The sequence below is a fragment of the Protobothrops mucrosquamatus genome, unplaced genomic scaffold (assembly GCF_001527695.2).
Source record: "Protobothrops mucrosquamatus isolate PMUCROS unplaced genomic scaffold, P.Mucros_1.0 scaffold63, whole genome shotgun sequence".
Lineage (NCBI taxonomy): Eukaryota > Metazoa > Chordata > Lepidosauria > Squamata > Viperidae > Protobothrops > Protobothrops mucrosquamatus.
In genome coordinates this window covers 1,765,641-1,786,749 of record NW_015386442.1, presented here as the reverse complement: position 1 = coordinate 1,786,749, position 21,109 = coordinate 1,765,641, and the positions used below count along the sequence as shown (strand labels likewise).

The window sequence follows — 21,109 nt, the reverse complement described above, 5'->3', positions numbered from 1 at the left end:
CCCCTAATTATCTTTGTTGCTCTTCTCTGTACTCTTTCTAGAGTCTCAACATCTTTTTTACATCGTGGTGACCAAAACTGGATGCAGTATTCCAAGTGTGGCCTTACCAAGGCATTGTAAAGTGGTATTAACACTTCAAGTGATCTTGATTCTATCCTTCTGTTAATGCAGCCCAGCACTGTGTTGGCTTTTTTGGCAGCTGCAGCACACTGCTGGCTCATATTTAAGTGATTGTCCACTAGGACTCCGATATCCCTCTCACAATTGCTACTATTGAGCAAGGTACCACCTATACTACACCTGTGCATTTGGTTTTTCTTGCTTAAATGCAGAACCTTACTTTTTTCACCATTGAATTTCATTTTGTTAAATATAACCTGGACAAAATATGAAGCATTTTTACCTTAGTGTTATATTTAAATGGATTCATAATAACAGAGATAGATGTTATCAATCCTGGAATTCATTTCCCATTGCTTGTTTGGGTGTATTTAATCAGATTTTCTGGGAGAAAGAAGATATTGTAGTTTATGGATGTCACTAGTAAAATATTGCTGTGAACAGGACAAACAGCTTTATTACTCTGATTATTTCCAGCTAAAAGCACTTTTAACAGCTGTTTGCTTTGGCCACTGCACTGGCTTATTTTTTATCTTTCAAAATGATTTTTTTTTTAATGTGGGTTGGTCATTTTTGTAACCAGGAAGAGATTTGCAATTCTAGTGCTGTAGATTCAGCAATATTAGATAGTTAGTATCTGAGGATACTTTTCTTACTCTCACTCTGTCTCTTTCTCATTTTTTTGATTAGTGCATAGCCATGTAATAGTGTAAGGAGATAAAACATAAAATTTATGAGTTCTTTAATCCCAGACAGGCAGCTTTGCAGCAGCTACATTCAAGAAAAGTTCACACTGCAAAGAAATGGATAGTCTGACACAGCCACTGACTCAGTCAGTATAGTTTTGTGGAAGAGCAAGAATAGAGACGAACAAAAAGATTTGCCTCTTTGGAAAAACTATTACCTTATTTTTAAAAGTTTCAAAAGTTGACAGCAGTTTTTGCTTAAAGCATTTGTTCTGGAACGCGTTGAAGCTAAAGTCTACAAGACTGAGGTCAGAAGCAATTTTCTTCTTGGCAGAAAGCAGAGACATTTATAAAAGCCATGCCTGTGTTTGGTGTTGCCGCAAAGCTAAGGCATGGACCTATAGGGTCACAGCCCGCTCATACTGTCCATACAATCCCAAATTTTGGCACAAGCAGGTCACAGCAGTATTTATCAAAATCTCTGGAGCTTTCCAGGACAGAGAACCCAATGATTTCTTGTCAGATTATGTTAGAGTCAACCTCTGATTTTGGAGAAGTAAAAGCACTTCCAGGAAAAGGCAAGGATACACAGGACAGCAAGGTTAGTTCTGAACTTTACCTGCAGATTGGAACTCTGGAAAGAGTGGCCTAAATATTAATTTTATGTTGGGATGGGTGTAAAATTGTTTGCAATAATGCAAAAATTGGAATCATTTGGAGAGTAAAGGATCTTTTATTTGATGTAATCTTGCATTCCATGCAGAGATTCAAATATGTGAAAGAAAAGTGATTCAAGAAATAAGAACAGTTGGCTAGTATTTGTACTATATTTTAAGAAATGGTTTGTTTCCATGCTCACCTTGGATCCCACAGGGATGTTTTTCAAGACTGTCTTGATTTTTTTTGGGGTTGTTATTTCTGTATTCTGTATTCCTCTATACTGCTACTTGTTTTGCAGAATTTACAAATTGGGGAAACTAGGTAAGTTCTATAAGATATGTACTAATGTGACATTGAATAATTCTAATAAGTATGGGATATAAATGCAATAATTCTTGCTATTATTGTTTGGATAACTAAAATACTTTCAATTTGTTAATTAAAAATATTAGCTATTGCTTTGGTTTTTCTATCTTAGGTACCAGCAGAATTCTTTTATCTTCTGCTATATGTTTTTAAGAATAAGACTTAATCAAAATCCAAAGATGACATTAAATAGCTTGAAATCTTCTCACTCTCTCAGAACCCCTATGTTATGCTAGGTACAGAACCAGAAAGATATTTGCTCACACTTAATTTTTCTGGTTTGACTAAAGGACAGGACTTGATGTTACTTGGCAGGTATATCAATATTCCTTTATACCAGCATATTTGCTCTTGTGACTTGTGTTTATTATGTTTTTTGTACTCGTAATTTTTATGAGGACCTTCTAGCCCTTCCTTTATTAAATGTACCTAGGAGAATGAATAATTTTTACAGTGTTTACTTTCAGACTCAAATATGAAACTACCCATACAGTAATCAATTTATAACTTATTTGGCAATATAGCATTTCTATACATTTTTGTTTCTTTTCTGGTCCCCAGAAACTGAGAATCCTCCAAAGATTTGCATTGTTCCTACTCTGGAACAATGTTATTTTTGGAAAGGTCCTTAAAACCTGACTCTTGTCCAAGGCATTTGGTCAAATTAAGTGGTGGGTCCTTATGGAATGTAGTATGTGTGAGAAAATCAGACTCTTGTGATATTTATTGTATTTTTTGTCCTATTACTGATGTTAATTTGTTTTAAATATTATCACTATGGCATCATGTGATGCTTTACATATGAAAGTAGATCTATCTATATATTTTAATGTTTTATAGCCTTCTTGTGGTTCTGTTTCCTCCTGCAGGCAGTCTTTAATAGACTGTTGCTGCTGGCAATGAACAGACCTAGGTTCAGACTGGCTTTCCTCCTAGCTGCCTAGTGTGGAAAAACTTTTTTACCTCTTTTTTCCATCTTTAGCCATCATTGTCTTGATTATTCTGGTCATTGGAATAAAAGCCAACTGTGGGGTACAGTTAGGACTTCAGTGCATCTGTCTTAAGCATCCCTTAGTACTTCTGCATCCCTTACTTAGGGATGGGAAGAAGAGCTACTGTTGCTCCACTTGCAATCAATGTAAGATATTTACATATTAATTATGTTCTCATCTTTTTCAGTAGAAATTTTATATGACTGCCCATCTTAAATACATAACTCTGGTAATTAGCAAAAGACATATAGACACACACAAAACCCCCAAATATGAAAATAACTCCATAATCAAAGTTAAAATAAGCCAATATGAATCAAACACAAGATGCTATATAACAAGTTCACAAACCTCATTCAAGTATATTGGATTTCCCTAAAATCCTGGCTTCAACACCTGGAAAAAAGTCAAACCTTATTGGTCTTCTTGAATGTCAAGAGGTTTGGTCAAGAGGTCCAAATTTGATTTCTTGTACTCAGTACCAGCTTAATTCTGAAGTGTGAATATACACACAAAGTAAAATGTGTATTAGCAATAGCACTTAGACTTATATACCACTTCCTAGTGCTTTACAGCCCTCTCTAAGCAGTTTACAGAGTCAGCATATTGCCCTCAACAATCTGGGTCCTCATTTTACCTACCTCTCAAGAATGGAAGGCTGAGTCAACCTTAAGCCAGTCAGACTCAAGCTCCTGGCAGTCAGCAGAATTAACCTGCAATACTGCACTCTAACCACTGCACCACCACGGGTCAGATATATTGAACATCTTCTTTTTTTATCTTTGATAAAGTATAACCAGTTAAATTTCTTTGCATAGCATAGGGATATAGAACCCTCAAACTGAACTTTACTGTTTACTATTATGACTGATGGTCAGAGACAATCAGAATTGTCACCCAGCAACATCCAGATGTGCAAATTCCAATCCTGTCTTTCTATTCATTAATATTATCTTAAGAAGACTAAAATGATTAGTTCTAAAATTGTACCTTACTAGAAACTCTTGCCAGATTATCTGGTAGTCATTTAATAGCCATTTGATGCTGATCAAATACAATCCAAACAATGGTAAACCATATACATATATTATTACAACAAATAGCCAGTGCAGATTCCTAGTATAAATATTCTTTGTGTTAGACCCAAAGGTCCAGTTGCTTTTTGAAAAAGCACCTGGTTGACTGAGATTCTCCATAGACATCTTTGTGTTAGAATTAAACTTCCCCAATTATTTATTTATTTATGGCCACCCATCTCATATACATGACAGAATGTGGATTTTGGACTATTGCTGACCAGACCTTTGTGTAACTTCTTGTGACTTTCTTAGGATCAGCAATGATTCAACACATGGCATTCTTAGCTCATGGTACTATATCTTAAGGAATGCTTCCACATATACAGTTCAGATAAAGGGCCTTGCATTCAAAATGTAATGAGTACTTGGTCAGAATTTCCAAATGCAAGGAAAATCTGCTTGTCTTTGGACAATTATTGAATATAATTATATTATTTAATATAATTGGAAATGTGGGAACTCTCATTTTTAGGAAAAATGATGACTCTATTTGTTATAGATAATGGAAAATATGAATTAATCATCTGGTTTACATTTATACTTGGCTGGTGCTTTCAAGTTCTACTTCAGCATTTTTTTATGAATTGGGAATGCAGTTCTAGCACTTGCTATGCTTAATTTTTCTTGTCCTATCAGAAAGGTGCTATGATTGACATATGTATTGTGATTTCCAACATAAATTAAGATTTTCCTGCAGGCCATTATGCCATCCAGCTGTATCCTCTGACACTTTTTTATACTATCCTCCTGATTGTTAAAGATTTTTGGCTTCCAATTTTATTTGTATTGCCAAATAATGACTTAGAATACAGCTGCAAAAATCAGTTCACAGCTTCCTAGATATTCCTTTTTGCTAACTTAGATCTTCTGGACTTGGATGATTTTCAGATTTTGAAACTATAGAAAATTGTCGGTATCAGGCATGGGTGTCCATGCAGTGTCATCTATAAACAGGGTCCCACAATTGGAGAAATCCTTTCCCTTGTAGCCACTCCCAGCTTCAGGAGAGATCTCTGAAGATGATCAAAATACTTAGACAGGTATCTATAGAAGGAGTCATTCCTTGATACTCAAGCCCTAATTTCTTCAGGGATTTAAAGCTTAATATGAACTAGGGCAGAAAATAGACAATACAACTGATGAAGCACTAGCAGTCTATGTCTCATTCAGTCCCAGTTAGCACTTTTATTTGATGTTATAGTGATTGTAAATTTTTATTTTTCAAATATCTGGTGGGAAACACTCTATACTGAAGAAGGCACTCTCATAATAGGCTGATGGTGGTCTTCTTCAGAAGGTGAATAAAAGCACAATAGGTTCAATGATATGTAACAACCCTAGTAATGAAGATGTAGTAACCAAAGCAGGAACTTTGTAAAACACTGTAAAAACAATGATAAATAAGAATATATGGCAAAACAACCTAATAGGAAAAAAAGCCAAAAGGAAGAGAAAATCCTTAAAAATGAAGTGTAGTTTAGAACCCTATGATTATTTGTGTGTTTATTGGAGAATGTTGTTTAGGAGTGCCAAAACTGTTTTTGGGAATTGGTTTTTATTGTTTCTTATATATTTTTACTATTGATACTATGAACTACCCAGAGTCATAATGCACAGATGGGCATCCCTATAAGTTTCATCAATCAATTAATCTGAGTAAAATAATTAATGACTACTGTTTTTTCTGGCTGCCTCAATTTGATGCTAATGTTTGGTGATGGCAGAACTTCTTTTCTGGGTTCCTACTGCCAGTGTTCTTAATAAGTGCATTTTGTATCCTGAATGCATTTTACATTTGCTTTGATGCTTTCATGTTTTTATTGGAATGAGAAATTTACTGAAAGATTGCATAACTTATTGAAATTCTCAGTCAAAGTTTTCACATTGTTTAGTCTTGGTAAGGGCAAGCAGTTATTCCTACATGAAAAACAGATTTTTAGTGCCTCTGCATAAACTGCATAAACCCAGTGTAGAATACTTAGAAGATACACAAAGTAAATAAAAGGGAACCTATTATGGAATAGTTAAGGCAGGATCCTGCAGGCTGTGATTAAAAAGACTAAAAAGTTGCCAGAAGAGGGGGGGGGGAATTAAAACTGCAATATTAGTTGTAACAACCTGGTTTATCTGTCTAAGACATAGAATGAATGGCACATTATTATAACAAACCTTATTTGGTATAACTTCATGTTTCAGTTGATTTCAATATGTTTGGACTGTGGCAGGAAAAATGTATGCGTGCCTTGGTTAATGTGTTTTTTAAATACTTTAATCCAGTCTTTCAGTTTATAAATAACCAATGGAAAATAAAGTACAGAGTGAAAATTGGTAAAACTCCACTTTGACCGGAGCTGATAACAAAAACTAAAGCTGTCAGATATGGTAAACTGTATCTGAAGAAGCTGCAATGAAAAGATTGCATGACTTGGGATGGAGATATTTGCCAGCCCATATTTTTCTATTCTGTGTTCTTACAGAGTTATCCAGTTTCTCAAATCTGATTGTGATTTGGAATATCCTTGCCTGCTGAAATTACTACCGAAATTACTACTTTTCAGAACATGGCACAAATAGGAATAAAAGTGTATATATTTAGGAAAAGCACATAGGAAAACATGAAAATGGTACATGTTTGTACAGCAAAAGTTCACAGGAAAGCGCACATGAAGATTTTTTTGGTGACAATTGTTCTTGAGTAGAATTTGCAGAAAAGTAGGGAAATTCCTACAATTGTTTCTGCTGGTATGCCATTTCATTCTCTACTATCCATTTGGCCTTTCATTACAGCAGAATTTATGTAGTTATCCTCATGCAATACCATTTGGAAATGTGAGAATGCAGATTCCTGAGATTTATTTCTGAAACCTGTGAACAGTTTCAAGGTAAACTTCTTAACTATCTTTAGAATCTGCTTTTCCGTGGTTTTTTTCTGACTGAATAGCCTGTTTCCTCATTAGAAAAGTCTACTTTTCAATGCTTGCACAAAATCATTGTTTAGCTGAAAATATCCAATTAATGCAGCTGCAGTTGATATGGAAAATTAGTTCAAGGGGAGGCCCTGGAGTCTCCTGAGCATTTTGTATCCTTCTCCCTCCAAATATTCTTATCCTAAGCTTTATTCCATATTTGTAGCACTGGCCAAGATCTTAATGATGCTGCGATGGACTCCCAAGGTTTTGGCAGCTCTTGTTTCCTGTTGTGCATTATGATTTGATATATAGGACATCTGTAAAACCACCAAATCTTAGTAATCCGGATGGTCATACATAAAAACCAAACTTGCTAAGAGTGTGGTTGAATTCTTTCATCCAGCAATAAAGGTCTGTGTGCTTCATATATAATTTAGTGTGAGTAAGGCATAAATCACAATGCTGAACTTTTATTCTAGCAACAGAGGGATTTCCTGGCAACATATGCCAACATCTAAGCAGGATGTTCTTTTGTAAACATCTGCTAATTTAAAAGAAATTCTAAATACATTCTAGGGCCTGATATACTTTTTATATAACAGTTGTTACAAAGGGGTTAAAAATGGAAAAGTAAATAAAGTACTATTTTATTTCTGGTATTATGGATGTAATATCAGTATGATCAGGATGGACTGCACAGCGGACTTTTCTGCTGTCAATAATGATAGGGCTGTTCATGTGTTCAAACATGTATATATATATATATATATATATATATATATATATATATATATACACACACACACACACAAACATACATACACACATATTGTCAGAATCCAGTTATATTTCTTTTCTATCTATTTTCTCTGATCTAAAAACAATTCTTACCCTCCCCTGGATCCTGCTATACTCCCAAGGGGAGGGGGGATATGCATGCAGGTTTATTACCTTCACTTCCTCTATTCACTACAAAGTAACCTTTTGTTTATTCGCCTTCGTGTCTGCTAACCATTACAATGTAACAATTTGCCTCTTATCCTATGCCCCTCTGAACTTCTCCTCCTTACCAGGCAGCTGGGAAAAGGGGTGTGTGTGTGAAAAGATACAGACCTCCGGGATCTGGTTTATTTCTCCGTCATCAAAATAAGATGTGAAGAGCTGTTGAATGATCATGCACAACAGAACCAGATTGATGTTATCTTTCCTGGATTTAACACCTAGGAACTTGCCGGTCTGAATTGCCCGGAAGAACTGTGGGATGGGGTGCTTAGGGACACTTTAAAACATTGATCTGTAAGGGAATCCCTCAGATCCTTCTATTATGCCTGCTATCAACTACTCTTAATAAAAGTTCCTGTTGGAAGAGATTGTTTCCAAGAGTTCTGCTTTCTTAAGATGTGGATTGAAGTGGGGCCTTACACACACACACACACACACACACACACACAAACACAAACACAAGATTGCTGAAAGGAAGAGAAAAGTGCTGCTTACCAATGGTATTGGTTTAGGTAGGTCTTTTTCCGCTATGGATAGGAAAGAACAGTTTAGCACAGGGAAAGGTTAATGGGTGGTAAATTGGCTTAATTGATTAGCCAATTAATTGATGTCTATGCTGCTGATTGACATACATTCATTCTATGCCATAATTAGTCTTTTAGATATAGAATCTCTTTTTAGTTATTTATCAGCAACTGATAAGTAGTTTCTCTTTGTATGTTCTCCCCACCCGACCATTACCAGCTTTTGTGAATACAATTAACAACAAAATATCCTGTAGGGACTTCCATACCCTCTTCCATGTTTGAAACAACAGAGCAAAAATCCAAAAGAAGGATTTGCAATGAGTCTTATTAATTAGCTTTATAGCTAAGAAGTTAAGAGGTTAATACATAGAATCTTGGAAATTGGGTAAGATAAAGCTAAGCTAGCACTTATTTACTGGAAATTTATTAAGGTGGGTTTTTTCTCCCACATATGCAAAACTAAAGAGATAACCTTCCTGTTAAGTCCGGAGAATAATGGCGTTTGAGACGAAGCATTTCTAACAAGTCTTTATTCTCTGCTTCCAATCTACGAACAACAACAAGCACAGAGGCACGCAGGCCTCTATATATACCCTCAGATCCCCGGGCAATTCCAACCAATAACAAGGCAGTCTTTTCCCGCCTTGCGCATGCGCACAAGGCCGGCGCCGCTCAGTCTGGTCCCGGGCAGCTTTTGCAAATGCCCGGGACTCTTGCATCATCCCGAGCCTGCTTCTGCAGGCACGGGACACAACACCCCTCCCCCCTAGATAAAATAATGCTGCGCCCATCATGGACGCCACCTTTGGAAGAAGGGTGGAAGGAAGCCGAAGTAGCGTGGTGAATCATGTTGGCTTGTAGAAACCCCTTCTGTCGACCCAGGCAAATCGCAGCGATGTGGCCTTTCTTTCCGCACGCTCGGCAGATGGAGGAACGGAACCGACATTCCGCTCGCTTGTGGCGACCACCGCATCCGAGGCAACGAAGCTCAGCTGGGCCCTTGTCCTGACGATCTTTGAACCTCCTCCCAGCTGCTTGATAAAGCTTGTCCACCTCCTTGTAGATGGTTGCAGTCTCTGGAGTGCTTCGAGTGGGCCGCCGATTCTTGACCGCCCCACCTGCAGCTTCTTCTGCTGAAACCTCTCGCAGAGCATCTTGGAAAGAGACATCTTCCTTGGCGAACAGCTTCTGCTGTAAGTCTCTGTTCCTCAGTCCGCACACAAAAAGATCACGCAGTCTTTCCTCTAAGTCCTTGAAATCACACGGTATAGCTGCTCTTCTCAAGGCCGCAACGTATTCTTTTGCTGATTCCCCAGCTCACTGATCTCTCTGTTGAAATGTGTGCCTCCAAGCCATGACAGATTGCTTGGGCTGGAAGTGTTCCTTTAAAACTTTCTTCAGATCGGAGTATGACACCGTTTCCAGCGAGGCCGGGGCGATTAGGCTCTTGGCGATCTCAAAGGCGTCTTGCCCACAAACTCACAACAACGTGGCAGCCTTTAAGCCTTCCTCCCTTATCTGGTTTATGCGGAAGTAAGTCTCGACTCTTGCAACATAAGATTCCCACCTCTCGGGGTGAGAGACGTCGAATTCNAAGCATTTCTAACAAGTCTTTATTCTCTGCTTCCAATCTACGAACAACAACAAGCACAGAGGCACGCAGGCCTCTATATATACCCTCAGATCCCCGGGCAATTCCAACCAATAACAAGGCAGTCTTTTCCCGCCTTGCGCATGCGCGCAAGGCCGGCGCCGCTCAGTCTGGTCCCGGGCAGCTTTTGCAAATGCCCGGGACTCTTGCATCATCCCGAGCCTGCTTCTGCAGGCACGGGACACAACACTTCCTTTCTCCAGATAAGGCTGGCCTTGAAAAATCCATCTGCTAATCATTATTAATATTTTGAGATACACCTGTTTCTTTCCTAACTCCAGAAATCTCTCTTACATGGTCCTAAGTGTTCCATTTCCCATGTTCCTGTCTTGGGATTTGCCTTCTTTAACCCAGAAGTGTGGTGTGTTTGTGTGCTTTTTCTTTCTCCTTTTGTCCTTACCAAGCAGCATCTCTAAGACTTGTCTTCTCTCTTTCCTCCAACTCTTCTCCAGTTTCTTGATTGCAACGGATAAATAGTTGAATAAATAAAATAAATGCTCTTGTAAAAGACTATCTGGGTATGCTGCACAGCAGAACAAACATTCAGTGTCTTTTCTTTGTAAAAGTAGTCTCAAAGGGAAAGCTGGAGTGGAGGTACACAGAATAGGATTTTTTAAAAGAAAAAAGTCATGAATTTCCAGGTTCCCTAAACTGTTGGATGCTGGACCAGTGCCTAATAGTCCAGTTCCAGTGGCTCCACAGGATATCTGCCTTTGTTTCTGTTCTTAACACTGACCCGGATGCTCAGGTAATCTTTGACAGAAGCATTTTATGAGACCTCTGAGAATCCTCATGCCTGAGAATTTCAAGGACTTGGCAGCCAGGCTTCACCTTCACTTGCCCCCTGTTTTGTCTAACATACATACAGTTTCTCTAACTGGAAAAGGAAGCAGAAGAACCACATCAAGAGCTGAGGCAGTCTGCCTGCTTGCCTAAAGGCTCAGAAAGGGCTACAACACATCTGGGATCAGCAGGGATGTCGTTCAAAAACTCTCTTCAGAATAATATCTATTATCCAAAGCCCAAAGCAAGACAGCACATAAAGAATCAACTTCAGAGATAGTAGCTTTGCCCATTTATTTCATTGGTATCAAGCAGTCCAGAGGGTTATGACTTGATCCTATAGTGGATCAATAATACAGCTGAAATTGCAAAGCTGGATGGTCCAAAAGAGAAACGCGCATCCCTAGTAGTATGTGGGCTGCCTGGTGACTCTGCTGCAGCAACTGGAAGGCCCTGGGAAAAAATGCCACACCTCTTTTCTCATTCCTGAACAGTTTAGTTAAGCATTTATTTATTTAGCGTATGGCATATCATAGACGGACTAGCAATATATATTAACATTTCACCTAGATTAGTGAAACACAATAACATATAAATGTTTAAAATATCTATGTTCAAATACCAATGTCTAGGCCATCTAACCATTGAAGCGCAGCATCGTTCATATTTAAAAAATGAGATACTGGACCAGTACATGCCCTTAGCTTACAGCCAGTCACGATGGGATCTACAGTTTGATGTGGGATCCCATAGTCACACTGAGGGGAGGATACTATGTCCCCATTTATATGGAGAGTCCCGGCAGATGCTGTGTGAGGTATGAATCCTATTCAGGGCTGTCCATTGCTGACATGGTAATTCAAAGCCCAGCACCCTTTCTGTGGGGTCATTTATATGTCCTCCTATGTCTGGGCAGTCAGCAACCCACCTGGCTTTCCATTGGGGAATTGAGTTAAAGTTGTTGGGCAGGTGCTGTGCAAGTGCCGGTGGGAGTTTCCTGGATTTGAGTTTTTTGACTGATAAATGAGAAAGGTCGGCATGCACCTGTAGAAGTTAAGCATGATTAAATCTTTCTGAGGTTCATAAAAAAATAAATCAACTTACAGCTAATGTTGAAATTAAAAGAGTGTATATTTAACTTTTGACTTGTACAACAAAACAAATTCTGTTTGTTGAATGTTTAAAATATGTTCTAAAAATGTGGCCTTATTTAAGGGCTTATGTGTACTGGCTCATTGGTCCACTGACACAAGAAGCAAGCAACAATTTCTGGATGGCAGTAGTGGACAACTTTTGTGTGTCTGTATGTGTGCTTTCAAGTCACTGTTGACTCCTGGCAACTGCTCTGTTTTCTTGACACATTTTTGGAAATGGTTTGCCAGTGCTGTCACTGATCAATTAGGTGCCTTTGTGTAAGAGACTTTTTGCTGCCCTGGGCAAAATAAGATTTAGTGCAGCTCATCTTTGTTAAGTTAAATTTTGTGGAACTGCAGCACTATGACCACTGGAAAATGTTAGCATAATTGATAGTTTCAAATGGTGCAATACGTATAGATTCTCTGGAGTTATATACAACACTTGTTTCTGAAGAAGTGAAATCTGACATTAGCAGTTGGTATTTAGAATAGAGAATTGGATTTTAAATTTTGTGCCCTCTTCATATCATGGCACCTTTGTACACTGTTGTACATGTTTGTGGTGGATCTGTGGTTTGCACTTGCCTTCTTCCTGGACCTGAGACAATATGACTGGTTGAGGTCACCCAACTGGCTAATATGCCTAAGGCCACACTAGATTTCATGTCTTTTGGTTTCTAAACTGAGGCCTTAACCTCTTCCCCAAATGTACGTCTTAATCTCCTTTTCACCATCAAAGCAACCTATTTTTCTGCTCTACTGCTAAAGGGCTCTTTTCATGTTATGTCTGTATGAACACTCCAGTTTGTTTGGAATAGCGTATTTCAGTTTGTGGCAGGCTAAGCCTAGTTGTTCATTGGCTACTTTATACAGAAGAAGGAACCCAAGAAGGGTTTGGCCACACACAAACAAAATTATATACGTCCACAGTAAAGACACTGGCAAACAGAACAGAAAGGAGGGGGGAGTCTCATCAAAAGTATCCCATGGAATAATATGTTAGGTTGTAGTCCAGGCTGATTGCTTTGCAAGTTGTTGCTACTCTTATTCCATACTCATGCTGGATTAAACCAGCTTTTTAAAATAAAATATGTACATTTGCACACATTTGTTAAATGTATATCTACAAGCATTAAAACTAGAAAGCTTTTACCTTAATCCTCAAAAGGTCCATAGAAGATTTGGGCTATTTCAAAGCTGAGGGTGAAAGCCTTCTATTCCAGTTGACTGGAAAATCAGTGAAATGATGGAAGCATGCTCGTAGGGTGGGGTAGTGTGTGTGGGGGGGGGTAGGGGGAGAAGCAGCAAATGGAAAATGAAGATGCTTGGAAAGAAAAACAATAATTTAAAAAACAGAATATTTTACTGATTGTACAGTTGTAACAAAAAAGAGAGGTACTAGATACTAGAGCTAGTGGTAAGCATCAACTCTTCCAATAAATAGCCAACGAAGCACTGAGTTAAGGCTGCAGAAATGACAGCACTTGGTCCAGATAGGAGCTCTTGAGCTGACATATGAAGAAAAAGGGTACTTTGGAAATGGAACACTGAAATGCCATGGAGTTTGCTTTCAAAGAAAGTGGAGGACAATATTGCTCAATTCAGCCCTTTGGAAATAGTTGCCAGCTAATTCTATCAGTTGGGTAAGAGATAACATTTGTTTAAGGATAGCCATGACTTAAGTCAGAGTATTGTTCATGCTCGGAATTTGAACAAGATGCTGCCTATTCATAAATCAAACTTTTCTATGAATATATTAAATGTATGATTATATTTTGTACTAAATATTATGCATAGCTTTGTAGAGGAAAATAATTCTGAGATTTTTTTTCCTACCAAGAAAGGAAACAGTTTGTCTGTCAAAAATTGCATGGACTAGTGGAGTTAAAAAAAAAGGAAACAGCACAAATGTGTAGTTGTTAAAACAACGAATATTTAGATTGTCCCCCCCCCCTTTAGCTTTGTGAGTTTGTGTTTTTGTTACTGCAAACACTGTATTGCTATATTGTCCCTCAGCTGCTGGGAATGCAGCAGACCTTATCTTCCTGACCACAATATGGTACAATATACAGTTTTGTTCCTGCAGTATTTTTAATATTTTTATGAATATATAGCAAATGAAGAAACAATATTGCATCTATTTGAACATTCAGAAGAAATACTCATCACTAAAGCAGTATTCTATGTTGAAAATCTGAAATCTTTTTAAATTTTATTCATAATGACTTCATATAAACAAATATTAAATATTTTTGTTTATTTTATATTTTTTAAAAAACATATTAGGAATTAAATCTAAATATTTATTAAAGATTTTAAAACACCATTATTCTTCTTTCTAAGAAACAATCATAGAGATTTGAAATGCTTTATCTGTTTCTAATCTGAAATCTTTACTTGTCCTATAGTTCATTAAAGTGGAGATAAGTTAGCCATCTAGATAAAGATGTTATAATTAAGGGCATAGTTAGGTATAGTTCATGTCTATGCTATGATGATAGTGATATTGTTGTCTAGGAATATTATGGTGCAAGCATAATAAATAGAACAAAACATCAACGAACAGTTTATTTTACTTAATGGTTAATGGAATCAGTTGCAACTGGTCATGTCACGGCATGTTTCATGTAGTTTTATTGGCAACAAAGGACAAGTGGTTTCTCATTATCTTCTCAGTCTTGCCAGAACTGTATTTCCTGAAAGTCTACAATAAGAGTTCTGAGCCCAGAAAACTCTGCCAGGAGATGCTCCCTCCTGAGACAAATAATCTAGCCGCCTAAAAATAGTTTTGGTCAGTCATTGAAAGCTTTTAAGAAAGTAGGCCAGAAGTATTTATGGCAGGAATAGGCAATTAATTTTCTAAAGGGACTACATGAGAAATTGGGACTGTTGTGGAGGGCCGCTGCCATCCCCTACCCCTCTGACATCCAGCTCCCCCCGCCCAGGTTGCATCCTTGCCACTGCCCCTCCGATGCCACTGAAGCCCCCTGCTGCCACCCAACCCCCTGCTGCTGATGCTGCTCTTTCTGTGTGTGTCGGTGTGTTGGTGTATCTATGCATGTGTAATAATATATATCCACATAATAATATGCTACAAGAGTCTTTCTCATTTCTGTGTGCCCAGATTTGTTTTTCTGGACTTTTGAACTTGGCCTACCTTTTGACTATATTCTGCACTGAAAGTATTTTTAAAAACTTTTTAAGACTCTGGTCTTTTTCTCTTCCCAAACAAGATTTATCTGCTTTTTCTGCAACTCTCTTGCTATGGACTGTTCTGACCATGGATTGTTAAATTTGCTAATCTAAGTGCACTTAGAGCAGAAATGTTGGGATCAAGAGCGCCATGTGTACTCCTGTACACATTTAATGTTCAGACTAAGGCTTTAGTGATGTTTACTGTTTGAATCAGTTTTAAAGCATGGCATTTAAAGTGATTAGTGAAACATAAATAAACATTCAAGATTTAGCATTTAAATATATTTTCTTTTATTACAATATTTTTTTCACCTCAAGCTTCAGCACAGGTTAACATATCATTAATTTAAGCTATTAATGGCATGAGGTCAAGTAATAGCAGAACACTGCATGAAAGCATTATCTAGTTATTGTCAGCTGCACGTCATGTTTGTAAATTCAAGCTGAACTTAAAAGGAATTATTCCAAAAGGTTTAGCCATAGCTCACCCTGATGTTTGGAACTTGAAAATCCTTGTTCCAACTGTATCATCTCTATTGCTTATGTGATTTTATATCACTTGTGCAAATTATTTCCAGAAACAGAAACAGAAAAAGAATGCTGTTGTTGCTTGGGTGTTTTTCCAAAGGAGCCATATTCCATAGCACTTCTTTTATTGGAGCAGCCAAGTTCTCAAACTGAAGAATTAGGTTATTTCAAGTTGAAATATTTATAAAATTATTCTCAAATGTTTCTGAAGAGCAAACCACAGTATGAAAACCATCTCCTTTTTCATTCAGGATATACATACTCATGCCCTGTGACCAAAGACTGCTTCTGTGCCAACTACAGAAGAACTTACTTGGATAAATCAAGACAAAGATAATGTGTGTAATGTATTGGCCACAACTGTTTTAAATCACTTGCTTTATGTCTGACCTACATTGCTGTATTGTTTAACAGTTGCTGTTACTGAAAGCCAGACTAGCTGTCTCCAAGCTGTTATGAGGCTTGGGGTGGAAAACTGTTACTTTAAACCTATTGGTTGCCACCTAGAGGCTAACTGTATAAATACCTGTGCAGCAGCATTTAGGGCTGCTTCTGTTCTGAGTTAATAAACTTGTTTGCTGTTTCAACACTCTGTCTCATTCAATGCCTAAAGAACCGAAGATATAACAGTGGCGACAAAGGTGGGATGTACTGCTTCACTGAGAGAGCTTGAAGTCACTAGGAAGTGAGGTCAGCACAGAGCCTGACAGGAACTACGTTCCCTCCTCGGTCTGCCAGCAAGCCATGCTGGAGACGACCAGGCCCTAAGGATCCATCCTAGGGCCTACACAGAAGCCAGCAGTGCAAGGCATTGAACGAAGAAACAAACCACCATGGCAAAGGTCGGGAAGCTTGAAGAATTCGATGTAACTCACCCGGAGAGATGGGCATCCTACATCTCCCACATTGAAAATTACCTCCGTGCCAACCAGGTCACTGAAGATGGATTGAAGGCCACGACACTCCTCTGCGTGTATAGCCCCGCCACCTTCAACATTGCAGAGAACCTGGTCGCCCCGGCGCCGCTCGAGTCAGTCAACTACGCGGACTTGAAAAAAAAAGCTCTGAGACCACTTTGAGCCCAAGTTATTCATTATAGCGTGGAGGCACACTTTTGAGCAGCGGGAGCAACAACCCGGTGAGTCTGCAACAGAATTCATTGCCTCTCTTCATCAAGCATCCCAACTCTGCAATTTCGTGGATTTGGAGGAGAGACTATGAGACCGCTTAGTCTGCGGACTCCGGAATCGAGAGCTCCAACAAAAACTGTTCGCTAAGGAGACTTTCTTGCTACAAGAGACCTTGATGGAGGTCATGGCGGATGAAGCTGCCGGAGGGGCCGTTAAAGTGCTGCGGCCCTCCAAAAGTGCGCCAAGCATCGAAGCCGTCCACCACAAGAACGCCGAGCGGATGGAAGACACCAACTCAAACTACGAAGTTGACCAGCTATGAAAGCACCCGGAGAAGGGACTGCAGCCAACTGAGAAGGCAGTTCCGTTCCTTAGATGCATGAGCTGCGGAGGCCACCATCAATGCGTGGATTGCCAATTCCAAACTGCAATGTGCCAGGCCTGTGGCAAACCAGGCCACATCGCCATCATCTGCCAAGGTCCTCAGAGGGACCACCCGAAAGAAGACGCATTCAGGAGAGGTACCGGGACCCCTGGTCAACACCGAGTAGGGTTCTGCTCCAGCCAAAGGAGCATATTCCGCACTGGTGCCCATCTCCCCCTAAAGCAGAAGCTTAGACTACAGGTCAAGCTTCAGGGAGTTCCATGCAAGATGGAACTGGACATGGGCTCAGCCATGTCCATCATTTCACAAGGAACATTCAGGCACCTATGCCATCGTAACAACAGATGGGCCAAGCTCCGGCTGTCTAATCTACTACTTACAGACTTCCAAAACTCCCGAGTGGCGGTCAAAGGCGAAGCCACACTTCTGGTGGAATTCAAGGGGTTCCTAGATGTCAGAGTGGTGGAAGGCCAACGCACGAGGGCTCGATTGGTTTGATGCATTGGGCATTCAAGTAACCAGCATTCATCGAACACAAGCGGCAGATCTGTCTGCAGTCTGCCAAGAGTTCGCGGATGTTTTCAGTTCTAGTCTTGGAGAGTACAAGGGTCCTCCGATCACCCTCAAGCTTGATCCTATGGTAACTCCAACACGGATCAAGCCTCGTAGAGTGCCTTTCACGTTAAAACCCAAAATCAATGCAGAACTGGATAAGCTAGTGGAACAAGGGGTATTGCAGCCCATAGACAGTGGGGTGTGGGAGTCCCCCATAGTAATGCCATTAAAGGACAATGTGGAAGTGAGAATATGCGCTGACTATAAGTGCACCCTCAACAGGGCACTTCAACAGCACACGTACCCTGTGCCAGTTGTCAGCCATATTTTGGCGTCATTGCAAGGAGGCTGCGTGTTCACCAAATTAGATTTGGCACAGGCCTATCAACAACTGCCCATGGACGAGGTCACGGCGGTAGCCCAGACCATTGTCGCCCATAGGGAGGCTTTTAAGGTTAAGCACCTACAATTTGGGGTGAGTGTAGCACCAGGGCTATTCCAGGGAGTGATGGAGCACACGCTCAAGGGAATTCCAGGGGTTTGCCCCTATTTCAATGATGTTCTCATTGCTGGGGAATCGGTTGAGATTCTGGCTGAATGGCTTAAGGCCATCCTTCAGCAGTTCCGCGACACGGAACTTAAACTAAAAAAAGAAAAGTGCAACATTGGTTTCCGCATCGATGCCGAAGGCATTCATCCGGCGGAATACAAATTAAAAGCAATCCAGCAGGCCCCAAGGCCGAAGTCAAAGGGAGAGCTTCAGGCTTTCCTAGGCCTTTTGAATTTTTACCATGCCTTCCTCCCAAACAAGGCCGCAGTGGCAGAGCCATTACACCAGCTCTTGGATAGACAAGCTCAGTGGCATTCGTCCACGAGAGTAGCTTCCAAGCAGTCAAATCACTGTTATCATCGAACTCAGTTCTCACTCATTTCAACGAGTAGCTGCCTGTCTGCATTGCATGTGATGCATCCCCGTATGGGGTTGGGGCTGTGTTAAGCCACTTAATGGCTGATGGGAGGCAGAAGCCCATTGCGTATTACTCCAGGACCCTATTGTCTGCAGAGCGCAACTATGTGCAAATTGACAAGGAGGCTCTGGCCATTGTGGCTGGAATTAAAAAGTTCCATGACTACTTGTATGGCCGCCAGTTCATGGTCTTCACAGACCACAAGCCACTCTTAGGGTTGTTCAGCACAAACAAACAGACACCTCAGATTCTGTCTCCTCGAATGCTGAGGTGGTCTATCTTCCTTCCAGCTACAGGATGATTCACAAACTGGGCAAGGAAATGGGCCATGCAGACGGCCTGAGCAGGTTGCCCTTGCCACATGTGAAGCCAGCTCCAGCTCTGGCAGCATGAATCCTGGCTATCCAGGATTTTCCGGAATCTCCCCTTCACGCTGGGGACATAGCTGCTGAGACAGCAGCTGACAAAACACTGAGTCGTGTGCTAAACTGGGTACACACAGGATGGCTGGACAAATGTCCAGGGCCAGAATTTCAGAGTTTCTTCATGAGAAAAATGAGCTTTCAACTCATAAGGGGTGCATCCTTTGGGGAAGTAGGGTCATAGTCCCAAGCTCTTTAAGGCTCAGGGTCCTAGAGTCTCTGCACGAGGGTCATACGGGAATAGTCCAGATGAAGGCACTTGCGAGGAGCTACCTTTGGTGGCCAGGGCTAGATAAAGCCATTGAGGCCCAATTACATGGTTGCTACATGTGCCAGCAATCCAGACCGGAGATGCCGCAAGCCTCTGTCCACTGATGGGAGGACACTCACACACCACTCACACACTCAGGAATCCACATCGATTTTGCCGGGCCCTTTCAGGGACAGCTGTTTCTAATAGTGGTAGATAGCCATTCTAAATGGTTAGAGGTCGCACCAGTCCCTACAATGATTACTGCCAGGACCATCCAGGAATTGCACAGAATCTTTGCAACACACGGACTTCCAGACGTGTTAGTCTCAGACAATGGGGCTCAGTTTACCGCTTCTGAATTCCAGTCTTTCCTCAGGGCAAATCTAATATGGCACGCCATGTCGGCTCCCTTTCACCCGGCCTCAAATGGCCAAGCAGAACGCATGGTCCGCACAACCAAGGAATCACTAAAATGGATTGTCATAGGGGATTGGCACCACAGACTGGCAGCTTTTCTACTCTGCCAATGCACAACTCCCTGTACTGCCACGGGCAGAATCCCTGCCGAACTCAGATGGGGCTGATGTTTGATCACCAAGCTGGACAGGCTGCACCCTGACCAGGTTGCCTCAGACTCTGCTCAGCCAAAGGCACCTCGGAATTTGCAAGTGGGTGACTGGGTTTGGACCCAGAATTATGGGCAAGGGGCTTTGTGGGTGGCAGCCATGGTTGTTAAGGTGTCGGAACCATTCTCTTATGAGGTGGTCCTGGAAGATGGGCGAGTCATTCGCTGGCACATTGATCAGCTGCGTCAGAGGCTAGCAAACTAGTCGAGGCTAGCGAACCAGTCGCTCTCAAGAGGGCTGCACACAAAAGCCATGCAACAGCGGCCCAACAGAGGAGCTTGCACGCTCCAACAGAACTCTTACTCAAGGAGATGGGGAAAAGGTCGTAGGAGAGCTTCCCCCGGACAGACAGACAGTATCCGCTGAACAGGAATGGCAAACTGCGCTGAGGGACAGCCCGGCAGACTTTGCTGCACAATTGGACTTTGGTTTGGGCTGACCATGACTGGCCAGCCAAAGCGACCCGAGTGTTGTGGCTCCGTCCTGTGGGTCCCTCTCATCAGAGGAGGAAGGCTCTGAACATAACGGAGAGGAGATGGCCAGGCCTCCCTCTCCAGGACCTTCCCCTCTGGTGCGGCCTTCGGTGCCTTCCGACGGAGAGGAGATTGTCCAGGAGCCCGGTGCTTCTGGGATTGGCCAGGAGCCTGGTGCTTCTGGGATTGGCCAGGAGCCAGGTGCTTCTGGGATCGGCCAGGAGCCAGGTGTATCAGACTCCGAGGAGGATACGTCTTGGCTGGATCCACGCCAGCGTCAGAGGGACAAGTGTGCGCAGCAGCTGAAACACCGTGCCAGAGATTTCAGCTGAGTCACTGGGCCACACCCCACAGGCTATATAAGCAAGGGGTGTGCCGTTTGAAACTTTTGTGACGAACAATTTTGCTGAATCTCCTGCTGCAGCACTCCAGCAATTTATCCTGGACTTATCGTATGTTTGTAATGTGTTATCAGTAAAAGCCTTGGCAGGCAGCCACGGAGTTGCTGCCAAGTGTTCATCTGTATTTGGCTGTGCTGAGCAGTTTTTCAGCCCTCGGCTGACTGGTTGGGGGGTGTGAGTCGGACGGGGGACAGAACATCTTGTTCGTCACCAGACAGAACCATCGTTAACCCACGATGGACCAACAGCAGCAGCAGCAGAT

General features: G+C 41.1%; 1 protein-coding gene across 1 annotated transcript in view; it reads left to right on the top strand.

The window, feature by feature from the left end:
- Positions 1–1,164: 1,164 nt before the first annotated feature.
- Positions 1,165–21,109, top strand: part of NAV3 (neuron navigator 3) — a 225,098-nt gene continuing 205,153 nt past the window's right edge. The window contains 1 exon segment of the mRNA XM_015812046.1: positions 1,165–1,407. Within this exon segment, the coding sequence (XP_015667532.1) occupies positions 1,165–1,407 (243 nt within the window).